We start from the raw sequence: 18,887 nt of genomic DNA, 5'->3' as shown, positions 1-18,887 counted from the left end.
TTTATTATTATTATTTATTTATTTACGTTTTCAAAGTTTGGGAAGATTCTATTCCTACGCGCAGCCTGGGTTATGTTTATCGCCCCAGTCCCCAGTGTGTGTACGATCTTATGGCAAACATAAGTTTTACAACTGTCGGATAATTTGTATAGCGCAAATTCCATACAATGTTCAAATACGCTTCACAATAAAATAACAGCAATAATTAATACAACTATTAAAATAAAATAAAATAAATACTAGAACTACATACCAATACTAATGTTATACTAATACTGCTATAATATCGTGTTCAGGCTAAGATAAAATTGCTAAACGAAAAAGGTGTGTTTTTAACTTTGACTTAAAAATGTCCAATGACTTATAGTTTCTAACTTCGAATGGTAATGCATTCCTGAGTTTAGGTGCTGCGCAAGTAAACGACCTGTCACCAAGTGTCACTTTAGATTTAAATTCGGGTTGCTTAAGCAAGAGGGTATCACAAGAGCTTCTCAGGTTATAGCATGACTGAGACTTTAGAGAAATCAATGAATCCAAGTAAGTGGGAGCTGTGCTATGCAAGATCTTGAAAGTTAACAGAAGAATCTTGAATACAATTCTAGACCGAATCGGCAACCAATGCAACTTGATTAGAAGAGGTGTTATGTGACAATAAACACACATGGCAAATACCATTCTAGCACAGGCATTCTGCACACTTGTAATTTGATCATTGAGAAGTTTGGCAGACCTTACAATAAAATAAATAATTTGGATATATCAACAAAGTTGAGATGGTAAATTGGCCACCGTAACGATTACAAAAGCTGACGTTTCGAGCGTTAGCCCTTGGTTGGAGCGAATAGAGGAATTGTGGATCTTGAACAAAAGCTCATCTTTCAAACCGGCAGTCTAAATCCCACAGGGATCAACGAACGCTTTTCATTCCACTAATTTATTCGTGTTTTTCTTGTTGCTATGTTCCCACCAATAACGTAGCTCCATTTTTTGCCTTAAAAAGCACACACAACCCACAATTCCTCTATAAGCTCCGACGAAGGGCTAACGCTCGAAACGTCAGCTTTTGTAATCGTTACGGTGGCCAATTTACCATTTCAACTTTGTTGATATATCCAAATTATTTCGTTACCCCCACCGACGCAGCCCCAAACAGTTTCTTTAGAAACTATCAGCCCTTACAATAAACTGTTACAATAGTCAAGACTACTAGATATGTAAGCATGAATAAGTGACTCTGTTGACTGTTCGGAGAGATACTTCAGGATCCGACGTATGTAATACAAATAGTAGAAGGATGATTTACAAGTTTTTGAAATATGATCCGACATAGACATATTGGCATCAAACGATGAGCCAAGGTTCCTAGAGTTAGGCACAGGGTGAAAGTTGGTAGTTGCCAACGCGAATATGAGTGATAACTACCTTATGAAGCTGTTGCGGTGTACCGATAATAAGAAGTTCAGTCTTTTCATCATTTACTTTTAGCTTGTCATGTACCATCCAAGCAAGAAGTCATTAATGCATCTTTCCAGTAACTCCGCAGCATTAAATTGATCAAGTGTCATTTGGGCGGAATGGGATATACACCTGCGTGTCATCAGCGTAATAATGCACCGCAGGAAAATGATGATTGGATGATTGCGAGCAACATGTAAATTACGCGAGGTCATCTACGCCACTCGTACACCCAGTTAAACAACCACTTGCATACGAGTACAGCCTAGGAATTTAGTCCATATCGATCCCGTCTCCGGAAATGCTTTCTTTAGGCCACTTTTGTAGAAAAAAAAAAAAAAAGGATACAGACGAAAAGTAGGGAAAAAGGACGAAAAAGGGAAATGAAAAAAGAAATGAAACAGTGTCTAAAATCTGGCATGTTCATGACAATTTTCACGTCATTTTAAATGATGCGTTTATTTGTTGTTGTTGTTTTGCTTTGTTTTCTTTTGTTTATTCGTTTCTTTGTTTTCATATCAGGTTCAAATTCATTGCAGCACTTGACCACTGGTGTCGGCGAGTTGACCAAACGTGTCGGCGAGTTGACCAAACGTGTCGGCGCGTTCAAATGTCGGCGTAGTGACCAGTAACCGTTTTGATCAACTCGTAGATCATTACTAAAGTAAGTCTAAGATAATCAAAATATTTGCTCTGTAGTTCTCTGCGTGATGCTGTTCATCTGGGCTTCACTTTCATCGACTATCACGCGAGCTCGGATTCGCATAGTTTAGAGGTCGGAGTCGTAAGATTCAGAAGCCCATAGGGTTTATAGGGTTCTGACAATTTATTACGAGAATTCCTCAAATACGTTATACGGTGTAAAAACGATTATTGATTTATCAAATGAATATTACTGAATAGAAATATCCTTGCCGGGAACGAAATGCCACGCTAAGAAATTTTATCTGGAAAAAATTTGACTTCCTCTTCCCTCAGTCCCGGTGCAGTGCATTTACTCCCTCAATTCCTCTGGACAGTCAGGTTGCTTAGAAGGGTGGGACGCTTTGAAAGCCTCTAACTTGGACAGATCATCATTAATTCTTGATATGACTGGAAACTGGGACATGTCAACCTTAAACCTAACACCAAAAAGAGCCTTGTATAAAGAGAATATAATTCACAGGAAGCAGTTTACAGTCAAGTCACCCGAAAGTCATCTTGCCTGAAGTTATGGGGCCTGAGACCAGAGTCATGTTGCGTAGTTACAGACTGTAAGTCAGATCTTATAAGTAATGTTTTCTTCAGACGACACGACTTAAGATTTCAGGTGACATGACTAAATAAATAAATTGCCCATGTCCATCTATCCCCCATCCCGTCAAAAGATTGCCACCATCCATTTACCACCACACCCTCAAAAAATTGGCCCAGTCCATTTACCTCATCCCCTCAAAAAATAGCTGGTATCCATCCACCCACATCCCCTTAAAAATTGCTCCTATCCATCCACCCTCATCTCCTCCATAAACTGCTAGAAAGCAAGACAACAAGAAATGAAAGAAAGCAAGAAACAAGAAAGCTAGGGCAAACCTGTTTGCATTGTACACCTGAGGAACCAGGCACAAGTCTGCCATTGTTATCTGCCAAGTCGAAAAGAAAAACTGTAAATTACAGACTGAAATGCTTTGCAATTTACAGAAGGGAGCATATTTGTAATAATATTACATAAGAAAGAAACAGATTTTTTTATTGATAGTTACCTCATCTCCCACACAGTATTTCCCTGATGTCCTTTCCAAAATTTTCTCTAGATCTGTCCATCAAGATGATAAATACATTACAAATGAAGCAAATGCTACAGAATTAAGTGGGACCCATGATGCTGTTGTTATAAGCATCATGCTTAATTTAACAACTACACATTTCACCCCTACTTCAAGAAAGTTAAAATAAAGAAAGTATCTCTTGCTCACAGTTCACACCAGTGTTTTCACTTATGATCAATTGATAAGTGTAAGAAACCACTGAAAACAAAAGGCAATCAATTCGCCTTACTGTATACCATAGCCTCTTTTAGAAATATAGTGGAAAGTGACTTGTTTTAACTCACTACAAAATCCTTTGTTTATCCAATGATGTCCCCACTCTGTCTTTCTCTCATCACCAAGATACTTCAGTACAGAAAGATTCTGGATCGGTTGTATTCCACTGGCTATTGTCTGGCTCACTTGCCTCACCTGAAAGATTTTCAGAGGAAAAAAAACCATGCATACCTGTTACACTGGATTTGATTATCTCAATCCAAATACAGCACTTTATGAGGTGCCATGTGACCAAAAACAAAAGTAATCAGAGCCCAGATAATGGCCATGCAGAAGAAGGGAAAATACCTTTAAGGGCCCATAAGACCTCAAACTAGAACCAACCAAACTGCCTAAAATGCAAGAGAATGCTCGCAACCAAGGTGTGGTTGCATTGGTTTTAGTCTTGAATCTGATTGGTTGAAATGGCAGTCCATGCCTCCAGAACCAATCACAGAGTAATTAAAGTAAAACAAAAAACATTGAAGCAATCCCAGGTTACTTTTAATTGACACTCAAGTGAATATTGATCTAGTTTAAATCAAGTATGAGTACTTGTAATCAAGCGTCAAATCCGATGACATTATTGACAGAAGAATTTTCTATATTCTGAAAAAAAGGGGATAACATCATACCAGTGCTTTCTTGAATGGGTCATTTCTAGGTAGCAGGGGAGGATCAGGTCTTGTTTCATCCAGATATTCTATTATGCTCAGCTGTAAAATTGAACAAGATACATTTTTCAATACAGAAACAATGTAATTATTAATAACTGATCAAACTTTCTGTTGTTCCTTGTGTTTCTACTTTTGAATTAACCTTTTCATGTCACCTAGCTACCTCTTCAAATTATACTCCAACTTAGAGAACTTATTACAGTGTTTGCTACTTCCACAAATAGTTGTTTGCATGAATACAATATATTGACAAATTTAGGGAAGGAAATGGAGAGATGATTTGAAATCAAGCATCTCCAGATTTTTTAAATTTCAGAAGTTGGAAATTCTGACAATTTAAGTTTAATGTATTCTTAGTTACTACTGACAGTAACCTAATTTTTGTTTTTGTTCATCTATATCTAACAACTATCAGGATCTCCGGTGTATACCCGCCAAACTACTGGAAAGGAGGTTGATTAGAATGGACTGATCTCATCTTAGAGAAGTGGCCATATTCCTAATGATTCCCCCCCCCCTAACTGAGATGCTAGTCCATGAAAGTTGTCCCACTCCCTCCCTCCCTCCCCCATCAGAATTTCATCAGGCTTCCTTCACAGATTGCTGGTACCCAAACACAAGGATTCCCAACTTACTGAGTCAGCAAGGGTGTGTCCATCTATAACCAAAGCAGGAACATAGCCCATGGGATTTAACTTTTTAAACTCATCTGAAAACTTAGAAAAGAAAATTCATAATCTTAGTGCAAATGTCCAATAACAAAGTTAACCTTATGTAAGGTTACTCTATAGTATTGCTCATCATTTTAATGCATCTAAATTTGCTGCATCAGTTGCACAGTCAAGTAAGACTCAAATGGCAGCCTTTTTCCTGTATCTGAAGCTGCCACGCAAATACATAAACTATCATATGCTAACTTTTTAATGAATGGTTACTTAACAGTTTCTTTTACTGTAAGTTTTTAGTTCATTAATCAAGCATTTCAGAGTAATATCCAATATGTGATAAGAAAGAGCTGCAGTGATGAACTTATATCAAACAACCACTATCAATGATAAATTTAAGGATTATAATAATTCATTAAGGAACTACCAGGTACTACAAATTACATTTCATAAGGGTGCTACTACTCCTAATTTACCTTTTTGACAAAAACCTCTCATTGATATTTTTGTTTTAAAGAAATAACATCACCAACAGACTCATTCTAAGGTTAATACAATGTGTCCAATTACTTGAGCACTCTGCTTTGAGATCTTAACAAAAAGTATAGCATTTTATATCATGTCATGTTTCTACCTCAATTGTAACAATTGTGAACAATCAAAATTAATAGGCCAATAATGGAAATTTGCAAAAACTGTGATAATATCAGTAGCACAATTTTCCATTAATTTCTGAGGACAGTAATTTATTTACAGCAAACTGACCTGCTGGCCTCCATCTTTCAGCAAGTGAACAGCATGTGTGTCATATTCAATTCCCTTTAATGCAAGAGCTAAAAATACATAGCATCCCTGAGGTTAACATTTCAGCCTTGTATTATTCACATAATCATAAAAATAGGCAGTTAGCATCTATTATACAACATTTTAAGTTGAATGCCTGGCCCATGATTCATTTTAGGCCCCTGTGTCATTTTTAATTTCTTTTAATTTGTTAAAACATCGCTGAAACTAAACTCTTTCCATTTTATCCCATGAAATAAATTAAAAACAAAATCCACTAATGTTTAGATTCAAACTTCTTGAGCTTGTGCCTGAAAGATTTGCAAAATTTTATTACAGGGCTGTGGTCTAGCAGTGCCCAGTGGCCCCTTATGTTTTCTCTTGGGTGATTCAGGAATCTTATTTTTTTCATAAAAAGCTTATGTTGGGCACCCTGGATTTCACAGTTTCAGAGTACTGGGCTACCAGCTTTCATATTTAGCAAATAAGTTCTGGATGTAACATTTCTATCTTGGAAATTACATGTTTAACACTCAATAAAACCATAGATGATCATGCTTCAAACTATTTCACTGCATGATGCTCCAAATATTAACCTTGACCAAACCCAGTTCTATCTCCTCACATAGCTGTCAGAGGATATCAGATAAGCCGTCTGAAAAACACTGTTGTCATAACATACCAGTTCTGACCCTCCAAGAGCAAGAACTTCGGAAATAGGAATATAACACTGGCTGAAAAGTGAAATAACATGCATCAGATAAGAAAGCATCATTGTTAAAAACAATGTGAACATTTTCTTTACAAGTTAAAGAGTCTGTGGTACAACAGAAATCAAATAAACAGACATCCAAAAAGTAAATATCAAACTAACAACAACACAAAAAAACAACGACGACCCAAAGACACACGTAAACACGAGTTAAAAATGAATAGGCCATCCCCTGGCTGTTCACACCTCAACCCAACCCCTCAGATTTGACCTAAGCTGATTAATGTCCTTTCAATAGGCTTACTTTAAAATTCAGTTTTAATCTTTTTTTTTTCTAAAGCTGCCTTTAACAAACATACATGTGTATAATCATAGAGAAAAGGTCTATTACATTAATTTTGTCTCTCTTGAACCATTCAACAGGGGTGTGAAGGAGAAAAAGGAAATTTTGTAAATAGAACCGACAAAATCGAGGCACACTAAATGCAAATTTAACTAAAAAAGGAACAGGTCGGCGGTAGTTCTTTGATATAAGGTTAAAAAGCAAATGTGTACACCTAACTGAAAATGTTTACGCCAAAAAAACTGTCGCGATTCAAAATTTAGACTCCCCCTGTAGGTGGGTCGCGTTCAAAGCGAGAATGTTACAATCGAGTTTTTGAATAAAAACAGAAAGTAATGGCCTCGACACTAGTCGAACTTAACCATAAGTTACTTTTCCTACTTTCTCAAAGGAACCCAGGACGTCGTTTCCGTCGTGTGAAGGTTAAAAAACATTGCAATCAAGGCGCACTTACTTTTGTCATGTCTACCGATCGCCAAATATACATGAATTGCTCCAGGCGCTCCAGACGTTAGAAACCAGTCTTTTTACGGTCTCTATAAGCAGTACTTTCTTAATCGGCGGAAAATTGGTCAACTAAATCCAGAGAGATGGAGGTCGGACGTGAGTTTATTGCCGGTTGGTGCGCAGGTAAATCATGGAAAAATACATCATTTTAATCAAACCCACTTTGAATAGATTGAAGGGTCGAACAGATCCCAGAAAAGTAGTACTTTGGTGGTGTTGTTATTATTCAGCGTGGCGTGATAATATATCATATGCACAGTTACGTAAGTCAATGAAATCTCTTTGTTGGCACTTGCTTTGTATTTGAAGCGATATTTTCGTGCGTTTTCCAATCGATATTTGCATTTGAGTCTGAAATAATCAACCTGAACGCCTTGCAATCATTCCCTGGCAATCCTTTGAGCATTAAAATTGAAGATTTGGCGGATGATAATTGGATGCATTTAGCACGCGGCCAATCTCATGAAATTTCATAGCTTTGACGTAGTTAACTGTGATCACGCTAATACTAGTACTTAATAAAGAGATGACGAAGGAAAGAGGAACTTTGAATTTGAATAGATGAAAATCATACATGTGTACTGCGTTTTCATGAACATGTTTGAAAGCAGTAAATGGCTTGAACTCGGGGGTAACATGTGAAGGTGTAGTCTGATCGTCCGGGTGAGTGTAGTCCTGAGAAGGACTGTTGTCGGTGGTAGTCACTGACGTTTCGACAACCTGTGCGGAAGTCATCATCAGAGTCAAGTGATATTTTCAGTAGAATGTTCTTATTCCAGTTCGTGTAAAATAAGCGGTTGGTTTTCCCGTGATGTTATTGGCTGTAAGACTCAAGTGACGTAGGTCGGTCGTGATTGGTCTATTTCGATCTGTCGGTAAAGTAAGGTCGTTCTTTTTCGGTCGTTTGTGATGTTTATGTCGTGAATGAGTCATTTGTATGGAGCGGGTAGTTGTTGACATCTGTTTAGGGGAGTCTGTTCTAAGTTGGTAAACCAGCTTTCCAGAGTCAGTCGTGGAAAATAGTCAGTGCTGTAGGTTAGGCATTGCGCAGAGTCCCAGTCAATGTTAAGGTTGGTAAGTCGATGGTGTTCAGCAATGTGATTGCTGACATCACCTTTCCTCGTCGCCCGTCTGTGTTCAGTCAGTCTTGTTGTGAGGTTTCTGCCAGTCTCACCGATGTAGGAGGCTTGGCAGTCGGAACAATTGATCTTATAAATCGTTCCCTGTCTGTTCCTCGGTTCGTCTTTGTCTTTAACGTTGGTTAGTAACTGACGTAGTGTGGTGATGGGTTTGTGGACGACGCGGATATTGATGGGTAGTAAGATGCGCGAGATGTTTTCAGACATGCCTTTTATGTACGGTATGGTTGCTGTAGTCGTAGGGGTTGCGGTGTCGTTTGTTTCGGTAGTGGTACTGGGTCGGTGAGAACATTCTACTGACAACAATCATTCACTTGACTCTGATGATGACTTCCGCACAGGTTGTCGAAACGTCAGTCACTACCACCGACAACAGTCCTTCTCAGGACTACACTCACCCGGACGATCAGACTACACCTTCACATGTTGGAAAGCGATCTGTAATGACCAAATATCCACTTAAATGGTTTCTCAAGTGCCTCTGACCTCGTCACTCGAGGTGAATGCCCGAATCAAAGGAGTTATAAACAAAGACAATTCAACTGCAAGCTGTTGACCAAACGATATTTCGGTTAAAAAAGGGTATTCCCGAGTGACTGAGGTCATGTGACCCAAAGGCGGGAAAACAAAACATGGAACCCAGCTAACACGATCCTCGCAGTAATGAACTCTACTTAATATGTAGTTTTAGGCCTTATTTCCACTGTTACACACTGTACACGAGTAGGGTTCAGTACTGCGACGATCGCTTTCATACATTTTAAAGAGGAACTTATTAATAATGAACCATACGATGGAGCGCTACCCCAGAAATCTTTATCATGGGCATCGTTCTGCTGTACATATAGAAAGCGACTTGTCTACTTTAATACCCTTCTATGTTTTTTTTTCTATGGTTTTTTTTCTTAACTGTAGGATGCACTGGAGTAATTGTCACACAACCATTGGATACTGTGAAGGTGAGCAGTGAGAATAATTCTTCAACCTTGGGTCTAGGTTCAGTATTCTCAAGAAGCGATCCAGAGCATTCGATTCAAAAATTGATTTCTTTCAAACTTTGCCCATGCATCAGTCTTAATCTAAAAGTAATCGAAGCCACCTTGGTTTTTCGCAATATTGTGAAATAAATTTTTTTTTTTTCTGAGCGAAAATAGCTTCAGCACTGAAAGACCCGTTATTAGCCTATTAATATTTCCCTGTTAAAGATAAATTAGATAAGATTCTTGCAGGAGGTTGTTGATGGTGATGTCATCTATTCGGCTCTCTTCCATGAAATCATAAGTAAGAACCAATCAAAATGCGCGTAGGATTGAATTTGTCATTTGAAACCTTGTTGACTATGGTTCTCGACCAATGAGCTCGCGAGAGCGTTTCTACAGTTATTTCAAAATATATAATTGACCTCATGTCATACATAGGTCAGAATGCAAGTTCTCTCTTCAGGAAGTAAACCAGCCGCCACCACATCGTTTTCCTGTTTTTACAATATCATCAAACACGAAACGGTGAGAGCTTCGTAGAATATTCTTTTGTGGTATTTTCTCGGCTTTGTTTAGTAGAGCAATCAAAGCGCTTTAGTAGCAGAGTGAAAACTTAGAGAGGTCTAGGTCGGGGTCGCGTAAAGTTCTCTATGCCACCCGACCCAAACCTACCTCGTTTTCGCTCTGCCGCTTCTATCGTGTCGTTCTTTAGAGAGTGTTTCCTTACTAGGAACTGGTCAGCTCAGACGACCACCGCAAACCGTATAATATTATCCAAGGTTTAATAATTATTAGATCTAAAAGAAATACATGTAATCCCAAATCAGAAAAGCGTAAATAAAGTTTTAATCTCACAGCAGAATTCAAGAAAAACGTGATTGGAAACTTACTTCTGTGGTGGGTCGTAAAAACAGGTTTCTCTCTTCAGGTTAGCTGATTCGGGTAAGCGAACAGCGACTTCTCTCTCTTATTGATTCTTCTGAAAACTGGTTTAAAACATGATAAGCTAACACTGTACGGAATTAACGTCAATCACGAATCTTGTAATCAAATATATCTGTCATCGAAAGGCAACGCCTATTTATTAAACAAAACGGAGATTTACACCGAATTTGAGTGAAAAGTCACTCGTCAGCTTACCCTTTCACATTTCACGTAAAATAGCGTGAACGTTGCTGCTTTAGCTTTGCGCGAGCTCACGTCATCGTGGATTTGAAGGCGCCCTTGTATGGCTTACCAGGAATAGTTTTGGTGCCCATTTTCCGGCATTTAACTTATTTTCTATGAGAGAAAAATGGAAGAAAATCTCACGTACACAACAAACGCGAAACAGGTTACTTTCACATACAAAACGGCAAAGCGCAACCGGCGTACGTAAAAAAAAATGGCGGGAAAATAAAGATCACGGGATCATTCTTGCCGCTCACGTTTCACGTAAAGCGCAGTGCCAAATCCCTCTACCATTTGCTCCGTTTTACGAGTGACGTGTCAGCAGCTGTTGTATTAGTAAGTAGATTAGGGACCTTCTGATTAGGTTGACGAGAGCTGAATACAACTCGGCGGTTTTATTGTGACTGTATATCTATCACTTTTGTGTAACAAACCCTACAGCAGCTGATCGGTGCCATCCAATACACATAAAAAAAAAAAATTATCGTAATTTTTACCCATGTGCAGTCGACGCCCTTTCTCAGGGCTGGTAATGTTTGTAAAACGCCGCACTTTGTATGATTAAGTGTCTTACTTAAAGACGTGCTCATTGGCATTTCCCTAGTGATTGCTTTATATCTTTTATTTCTGATTACGTCTAAGAAAATACGTTTTTTTTCTCTTCCCTTTCTACTTTCTTACACTTATCTTGATCCATGTTAGATCTTCGGTTTGTTTAAAGGCATGGCACCTCCTCTTGCAGCCGTCGCCCTACAGAACGCCATTTTGTTCGGAGTGTATGGTAATGTGCTGAAAATGTTCTCATCCAAGAATGGCGACAAGCCTGCCCTGTCTCACGTCTGTTTTGCCGCGGCTGCCTCAGGAGCCGCTCAGCTCTGGGTGGTGGGTCCTATGGAACTTATCAAGATCAAACTACAGTTGCAAACCGAAGGTACAAGCTGCTTGAGTTATTTTTAAATCGTTGCCGAAGTAATTGTAACAGTTTTGCTTAAGCTCGCCTGTTGTTAAGTAGTAGAGGATGACCGCTTAGTAGAGGTGATTAAGTGAAACACATTCGGGACTTTGACAAATGACCGCTTAAGTACAGGGTGACCGCATAATCACAATGAGAAGTCACATGATAATCACTTCTAGGAGTAAAGGGGTAGGACTGAACAGAGGTTTCATACAATTTATTAGATTCGACAGGCAGGGACACCGCAACAGCTTGCGCCAATTACTGCGAGCCCAGTAAACCCACCCATCCCACCCCATGGGAGGACATCCACCACACATTAATCTCGTGCGTGGGAAATTAACGTCTCCTACCCCTAACCCTGCAGGAGACGGGACCTACGGTTTATTCGTCCTTATCCGAAAAGACTAGAATATCTATCCATTTTTTGATATTATAGAAAGGTAGCAAATTCTCCTCAGTTATTTTAAGACCCTGAGTGTTGGTCCGGCCGGGGCTTGAACCCTCGACCTCCCGCACAACAGTCCGGCGTTCTACCAATTGAGCTAACCAGTAGGCGGTTCAACTCAGTAATTCAGGCAGTTTGCTAATATTGATTAACTTAACAAGGTAACTCATGCTTTTGTCGTTGTTTTAAAATTATGGCGAGCGTCTTACTGCTATTGTTCCGTCAGGAAAGCATAGCAAATCTTCACACTATCGCGGAGCCATGGATTGCATCCGAAAGATTTACAAGACGGCTGGTAGCAGGGGGCTTTTCCAAGGAGCTACACCTCTTATTTTCCGGGATATCCCGGGGTTTGTCGTGTACTTTGCATCATACGAGATCCTTTTGGATGCGCTCTCTCAAAGAAAGTCTACTACTGACACGCAACCACTAGTTACGATGCTTGCGGGCGGCCTTGCTGGAATGATTGGCTGGTTCTCCACTTTTCCGTTTGACGGCATTAAGACCCGTATGCAGGCAGATGGGAATAAAGGACTTTTTACCTACAAAGGAACTGTAGATTGCTTCCTTCAAACCTACAGGGCAGGTGGCGTAAAAAGTTTATTCGCGGGCGTAGGACCCTGCTTACTACGAGCATTTCCGCACAACGCAGTTGTTTTCGTCGTGTACAACTTGGTCTCAAAGTGGTTAGGGAACTGCATCTCTCCAGTCGATAATGGCTATAACTTGAAAGTGGATTGATCCGAGCCAAAGAGAACGCGTAGTTCTTCTAAATTAAGTGAACCCGAAATTGGAGACTCTGTATAACTATCATTATTTATTTCTCTTTCAAAAGATTTATTCTAGATACTATTATTTTTCCAAGGGTTTCTATATTTGAGAATATATTTGAATAAAGATGTATATTGCATGTGAATTATATTTTTTTAATCTATTTATTGTGTTTATACTGAATTAATTTCCCAACTATGTTATACGAAATCAATTTTATAGCTATGGTACTCAAGTTATTCTTTCCATATTTGTGATATATTATTCTCTTAAGTCTTTTCTAGTTTACGATGTCTGTTTCTTAATTACCTTTCGAGTACTCATTTACGTACTAAGCTTAGAACTAAAGGCGGCAACTGTCTCGCTTGCGCCAACATCTGCTGCTTCGTCAATTCAGCCGCATCTCTCGCTGCGGCAGGGTCCACGACGCACCCGCCGAGACTAGCTCCCCCGTCGGCAGTTAATCACAGGACTCATATGATTTTCCAGGACACATAGATCAGTAAGTTGGCCATTTACAGCTTCAATAGCGCCATTTAGAACAGCCAACGCTTGTTGAGAGCCTCTTTTAGAAGTCACGTTAGTGTCTGCAACAGTGACGTATCTACTTGCACCAAAGCCCATCTCAGTTCCCAGATTACCACCGATGTTGATTTCTTCGTCCACTTTTTGTGTAGGAGCGAAAATTTGCAGCTTTTCCTTCTCGCCAACAGCAGCTTTCACATCACTTCGCTGGTCAGTGATGTTAGCATCGACATCTTGAAGGCGATCGCCTTTTTGAGCATGGAGTGTAATCGATCTTGCTTCACAAAGCCTGTTGGTGTAAATGAGGAATAAATCGGTGTTAGTGGCGTTGATAACCCAATTTGGCGATTTAGCATTCTCTGTAATGCGCGTCTGATTTTTCCACCCATATCCACTGAGTCAGAGCGAATGTTCACCAGAGTAAGTACTGCTTTCTCACCAGAACTGTCACCAATCTAAAGTGGCTGCTTGACGAAAGCGGAACCGTCTAGGAGCTTCCTACCGCCATAAGGTGTGCTCTCAGCGATAATGTTCAGTTCGCTAATGAGAGCTCTTGGATTGAAACTCGACCAGAATGGGAAGAAGTACTGTTCGAAGATCCTAACGCCAAGTCACGCTTGCGTTGAGGGACGTTTGAAACGTGGTCCATTTGCACCTTCAGCATTCCTTATCAGCGAAATAAGGTCGTTGGCGTTGTTCCACGCCACGTCCAGAGTGCAACGGTGAGCCTCCCCACCATTTCGGCTATTTTACAAGTATGTCACTAAATTAGCCTTGCGGGTCCTTTGATCCCGACTGTTATTTCTCGCATGCGTTATGCGTATTTACTCCAGGCAACCTCATTCTCAGGGATTTTGTTAGTGACTGAGAAGCCCCTGGGGACGAGATTGGTCTAAGACGTCAACATCATATACTGTTGTTGTGTGACGTCTATGACGTCAACGTGACCTGTTTTTTTCGTGAGGTTTAGGCGGAGGAATATAGAAAGGGTTTGCAAGCCATGCTCAAACAGCTTTAACAGTGAGCAGCTGGCCTTGGTCGAAGGTAGAAATAAGTAGATTGGATCCCCTTTTTCGGGGTCTAACCTGCTCATTAAATCGGAAGAGTCTCTTAAGTCGCGACAGCTTTTCAAGCTTTATGCCCTCCGCATTTATCACTTTCCGCTTTGTACAGCTTTGCACCATAATGTTTAAATTGGTTTGTGGTCGTTTGCCACTAATTGAGTGCAGCCGTGAAATTAGAATAATTTTTTGTTGTTCCGTTCAGACTGAGGAAATTGAATTATAAGTAAGAAGCGATCATGATAGACTTGAGCCAAAACACAAGTTTAAGTCACTTATTCTTAAGCCAGAACATACGGTCCTATTCATATGAACTTACTTGCCTTTTTTATTGGATGGCAAATAGAAAAACTTAAGAAAACCTCGATACGTTTTCCAAAAGGCATTCAGCTGTGGGAGATGACAGTTTGATAGTTCTGAATTTAGTTTCAAACCTCCCAGGCTGCAGAAACATGTTTGCATTGTCTGCGTGTCTCAGCCAAACAGGAAGGGAGCTGAGCACTAACTGCTTTGTATCATATGCCGACAGAAATTGTCTTTATCACTTCCAGTAAGGGGCTGACCATTTAACATTTGAGGGGGGGGGGGTGGGTGATTTTGAAAAAAAATTTCCTGCAAGCGCTTGTTGGAAAAAAAAAAATTGCATGCAGCCCAAATGTAAGAGAAAAAATGTACCAAAAAATCGGAAAAAAATATCCTGCACAGCAGATTGCTAGAAAAAAAATTTCTTGATGACCAGAAATCACCCACCCCCTCCCTCTCCAAAGTTAAATGGTCGGCCCCTAATACTGATATTTATCTGGGAAGTTGGCAGTAAAGGAGATATACGTATTGAATAAAAAAATTGAAAATGAACTCAGCAAGTTTATCAGTCGCATCGAGACCGCATATCTCAGGCATTTTATCATTTAGAAGTATTTGTTGTGGCAAAAATAATCTGCCATGGCTTAGGCTGAGCTGTGATGCGGAAATGAAAGCCCTTGTCTCACACGCTAACTAATTAGATTTGAGTGAAGCCTGCTTCTTAGGAGTTGATTATCCATTAAAGGGCATAGTAAGCTAAGATTTTCTCTTAAATAAGCTTATACATGAAAGAGAAAGGATTAGCAGTAAGATTTTAGGATTGCGGGTTATTTTAAAATTGGCTCACAAAATTGAAGATAAGTAATTTCGCCAAAGTTTGAAGAAGGATCTCAATGGGCATTAAGGAGGAATCTGGATGAAGTAAATCGCGGTCATTATCATTAAAGGTTCCATTGAAGTGATCACAGATACTAAAAAGATCAATTTGTTCGCTTCTATGCCATTGAGATAAGTTAGTAGCTTCAGTTGAATTAGTAATGTTTGTTTACAACTTTTTTTTTTTTCCCTTAAGGAAACATTTCATGTTGTCAAGGGCGTTAGACCGCCGGGTTGAATGTAAATCAGTAAACATGTGCCTTGTTATTTAGTAGGTTTATTTGATTATAGGTCATGATTGCTGGCCAACCAATTCATTTTTTAACGCAATTCTTTTAGCAGTGAGTTGCTTCTCGCTTGAGAATCGCCAAGCTCAATACGATTTCATTATTCTCCAATTGTTTTAAAACCATAAATGCAATCATTGGTGCATATGTACAATGTACATTGATTTGGTGCAAAGCCTATTACCGATACATATGTTGAAATGTCTACTCTTTTACTGCAAAGGGAAGAGGTACACTGCCCCGTATATTGTCCTGCTCTATCCAAAGGTCATACTATGAGAGGCCGAAATCAAGATTCAACCAAGTCGAGTTAAAAAAATGTGTTTGAGCGCATGTAATGTTTTCCACAAGAAATATGTTTGGGATGTTTTGCCTGTAGCACAATGGTAATCTTGTTTTTCATTTTCGCGCGCGTGGCACGTGGTCTTATTGTGTGGTTTTCCTAGCTCAGACAGCATGTCCGCAAGCAATCAAATCATGTTATTTGTTTCCTTAGGTGTAGTTTTTGTTTTGAATAAATGTTTCCACTCTTAGTAAAAAGCTTCAGTGGAGTATTTGACCAATCCTCTTTACACTCCCGCAGTCGAATATTTTATTATAATAAAATGCCCTTTATCTCATTTAAAAGATGAGCATTGAAATTGTTTTAAATTCAAACAAAAGCCATGTTTTCAAGCTTACTATCTCCTCGAGGAGAAAGGTTAAAACAACACCGGAAACCGAAACTTAGCTTTATCTTCAACCAGCCAATCAAAACCCAATGTTAAAAGTGACATCACTTCCGCTAGCTCCCGACTTACCACGAACGCAACCCTTGAATCTATTTTAATGTAGTTTCCTTATATTAAAACCGTTTTTGCTGAATAAGGAATCAACATTATATTTTCACGACACGCATGTCATCGGTTGCGCGTTCGAAATGGAGAGTAATGAGAGAAAATTACTCATGGAAGAACCCGAGAACCGAGTCATAAAATGTGTGATCGTGGGTGACGGTGGAGTTGGTAAAACTTCCTTACTTATAAGCTATCTAATGAACGGATTTCCCAACGATTATATCCCGACGGCTTTCGACGACTACAGCGGTAAGTCGAGGTTATGAATGAGCTCCTGATGGCCATGTTTCTGTGGTGAAAATAATTTTCGTGCCATGCATTATTTATTTTGTTGTTATTTCAGTGTCAGTAAAAGTCGATAAGGTCCCCTACACGCTACAGTTTTGCGATACCGCAGGACAGGTAATACGCTTTTGTTTTGAAATTATTTCTTTCGATTTTACTTGCTGTGAGATTTGTTGTATTTATGTCGTAATCTTTTTATTGTAATAAAATTAAATAAGTAAGAGACTGCGGTACATTTCATAAAATGCCTGATGAATTTGTGTTTCGTGGCAGAAGTTTACAAAACGGGCGAGCAATTTTTATTTTTTAACTTCAAAAATTTATTAAACTGTTTCGGTTCAATGAAACATATTCTTTCGTTGTATATTGATTTAATGCTCAATTAAGCTAACACATTGAACGAGGTTAAAAACACGGCGATCAAGTCACAAGGAGCGTGATGTAATTGCTCTGTCATGCAAGAAAGGACACAAAGTTAAAACAGAGTTTGTTTACATTGCGAAAGAGTCTTAATTTGCACGCGCTATCTATTTGTTATGTTGAATATTATGTGTCTATTTTGCAAATTTCAGGAGGACTTTGACTCTCTCCGGCCGCTCTGTTATCCGTCAACAGATGTGTTTATTGTTTGCTTTTCCGTAGTTTCGCCAACATCTTTCGCAAACGTTGCGCAAAAATGGCTCCCTGAAATACGTAGCTATTCGCCAAATGTTCCTGTCATCCTAGTTGGAACGCATTGCGATTTGAGAGCGAACGTTCAAGAGCTAATACGGCTATCTGATCTTGGACAAGGACCTATAACGCCGCAGAAAGCCGAGAGCTTAGTCAAGAAGGCAGGGGTCGTTTGCTATATTGAAACTTCAGCAGTGACTCAGAAGAACTTGAAATCAGTTTTCGATGAGGCGATTTTGAGCGGATTAAGACCACCAACGTCTCCAAGAAGAAATGACCTCAAAGGTTGCGCTTGTACTGTGATGTAATACTAGAACACGCTTCATCTGTTTGCTATTGATTCTCAAGTTTCGGGTTTGACGAAAATTTCTCGAGAAACGCTTTTCAGCAAACGTTATAATCTCAGTTGTATCACAGCAGGCAAGAATATAATCGATAGTGAAAATATTTATTTATAAACGTTACAGACCACGTTGCAATCATGCGCTCAAAGTGGACCCCAAAGGAGACGTTTATTTCCTAATGTGTTAGAACGGAAGTTTTAACAAAAGACTTTGTTATTTATACTCTTTTTTTAGAAAATTGTGGTCTTGTTAAAGGGAACCAACATAAAAAACATTTTTTTAAGAATTAGCCCACTAGACTATGTGGCTGTTTTGGCAGTAATTAACGCAATAACATAATTGTGACCCTCACAGAAATATTGTTAATATCAAACTGGCTAGCTTGGAATAATTCTGTGGCTTTCCCCTCATCCTTATTTTTAGAAATTTATACTTCAAATTTGTCATTTGTGTAATTAATATGTTGAAATAAAATCACAGCAATTACTACAGAGTGACACTTATTTTATACTTGGGTGATCTGTCAACTCGAGGAATTTAATTTTAATGGAAGATTACTGCAAATATCAAGATTTGTTTTGCATTTCTCATACTGACCATGATCACCTGATGACAGAAGTGAATAGGTCTTCCTGTTAAAAGCACCATATTTCATACAATATTATGTCTCATTTCATATATTAATTAAGTTCACAGACTCAACAGGAAATAAATTTGGGAGCAGAGTCATGATCAAGAGTGATATGTGCTTTATGGGTTAGGATTTGTTTCTTCTTCAGTTAGTAACATACTGTTGAGTGGTTCCTTGAAATGAACTTGAGGTAGCATGTGTAAAGTTTCAGTCGTCAATCCCTAAGCTGCATTATTGGTTTGTGTAATCTGTCTGACTCATTTGAGCAATTAAACATCAGTGCAACAGATCATATTGAGTCCCTGTATCTGAGCTTTGTCTGAGTGAACAAATTAGTGAAATACATCAGCAGACTAGACAGAATAGTGAACCATCCAAGGGCAATAAATTAAAATGTCT

General features: G+C 39.1%; 3 protein-coding genes and 1 pseudogene across 5 annotated transcripts; 2 read left to right on the top strand and 2 right to left on the bottom strand.

Moving 5' to 3' along the window:
• The window catches only part of LOC148728030 (histamine N-methyltransferase-like), a 4,875-nt pseudogene extending 3,375 nt beyond the window's left edge, over positions 1-1,500 (bottom strand).
• LOC111337114 (maleylacetoacetate isomerase) lies at positions 670-7,244 on the bottom strand. 2 transcript variants are annotated; one of them, XM_022943346.2, is made up of 9 exons: positions 7,153-7,244; positions 6,326-6,377; positions 5,626-5,693; positions 4,831-4,911; positions 4,154-4,234; positions 3,548-3,674; positions 3,198-3,250; positions 3,028-3,077; positions 670-1,778 (listed from the first exon to the last, which is right to left on the bottom strand). In XM_022943346.2, exons 1-9 carry the CDS (start codon positions 7,183-7,185, stop codon positions 1,766-1,768), a joined length of 558 nt encoding a protein of 185 aa, XP_022799081.2. In that variant the 5' UTR covers positions 7,186-7,244; the 3' UTR covers positions 670-1,765. The 2 variants fall into 2 exon arrangements, with proteins under 2 accessions (XP_022799081.2, XP_022799080.2); XM_022943345.2 differs by lacking the exon at positions 670-1,778 and adding an exon at positions 2,258-2,576 and having other exon boundaries at positions 7,153-7,242.
• LOC111337113 (mitochondrial basic amino acids transporter) lies at positions 7,222-12,813 on the top strand. 2 transcript variants are annotated; one of them, XM_022943344.2, is made up of 5 exons: positions 7,222-7,328; positions 9,260-9,303; positions 9,788-9,849; positions 11,197-11,425; positions 12,124-12,813. In XM_022943344.2, the coding sequence occupies exons 2-5, from the start codon at positions 9,261-9,263 to the stop codon at positions 12,636-12,638; spliced, it is 849 nt and encodes a 282-aa protein (XP_022799079.2). In that variant the 5' UTR covers positions 7,222-7,328; position 9,260; the 3' UTR covers positions 12,639-12,813. The 2 variants fall into 2 exon arrangements, with proteins under 2 accessions (XP_022799079.2, XP_022799078.2); XM_022943343.2 differs by having other exon boundaries at positions 7,223-7,328; positions 9,763-9,849.
• A 138-nt stretch (positions 12,814-12,951) lies between these two features.
• Positions 12,952-18,348, top strand: LOC111337082 (cell division control protein 42 homolog). Its single transcript, XM_022943312.2, has 3 exons — positions 12,952-16,805; positions 16,900-16,958; positions 17,414-18,348. Exons 1-3 carry the CDS (start codon positions 16,640-16,642, stop codon positions 17,819-17,821), a joined length of 633 nt encoding a protein of 210 aa, XP_022799047.1. The 5' UTR covers positions 12,952-16,639; the 3' UTR covers positions 17,822-18,348.
• Positions 18,349-18,887: the final 539 nt, after the last annotated feature.

This window comes from Stylophora pistillata, chromosome 6 (assembly GCF_964205215.1).
Source record: "Stylophora pistillata chromosome 6, jaStyPist1.2, whole genome shotgun sequence".
NCBI classification, from domain to species: domain Eukaryota; kingdom Metazoa; phylum Cnidaria; class Anthozoa; order Scleractinia; family Pocilloporidae; genus Stylophora; species Stylophora pistillata.
This window is presented reverse-complemented; position numbering and strand designations above follow the sequence as displayed.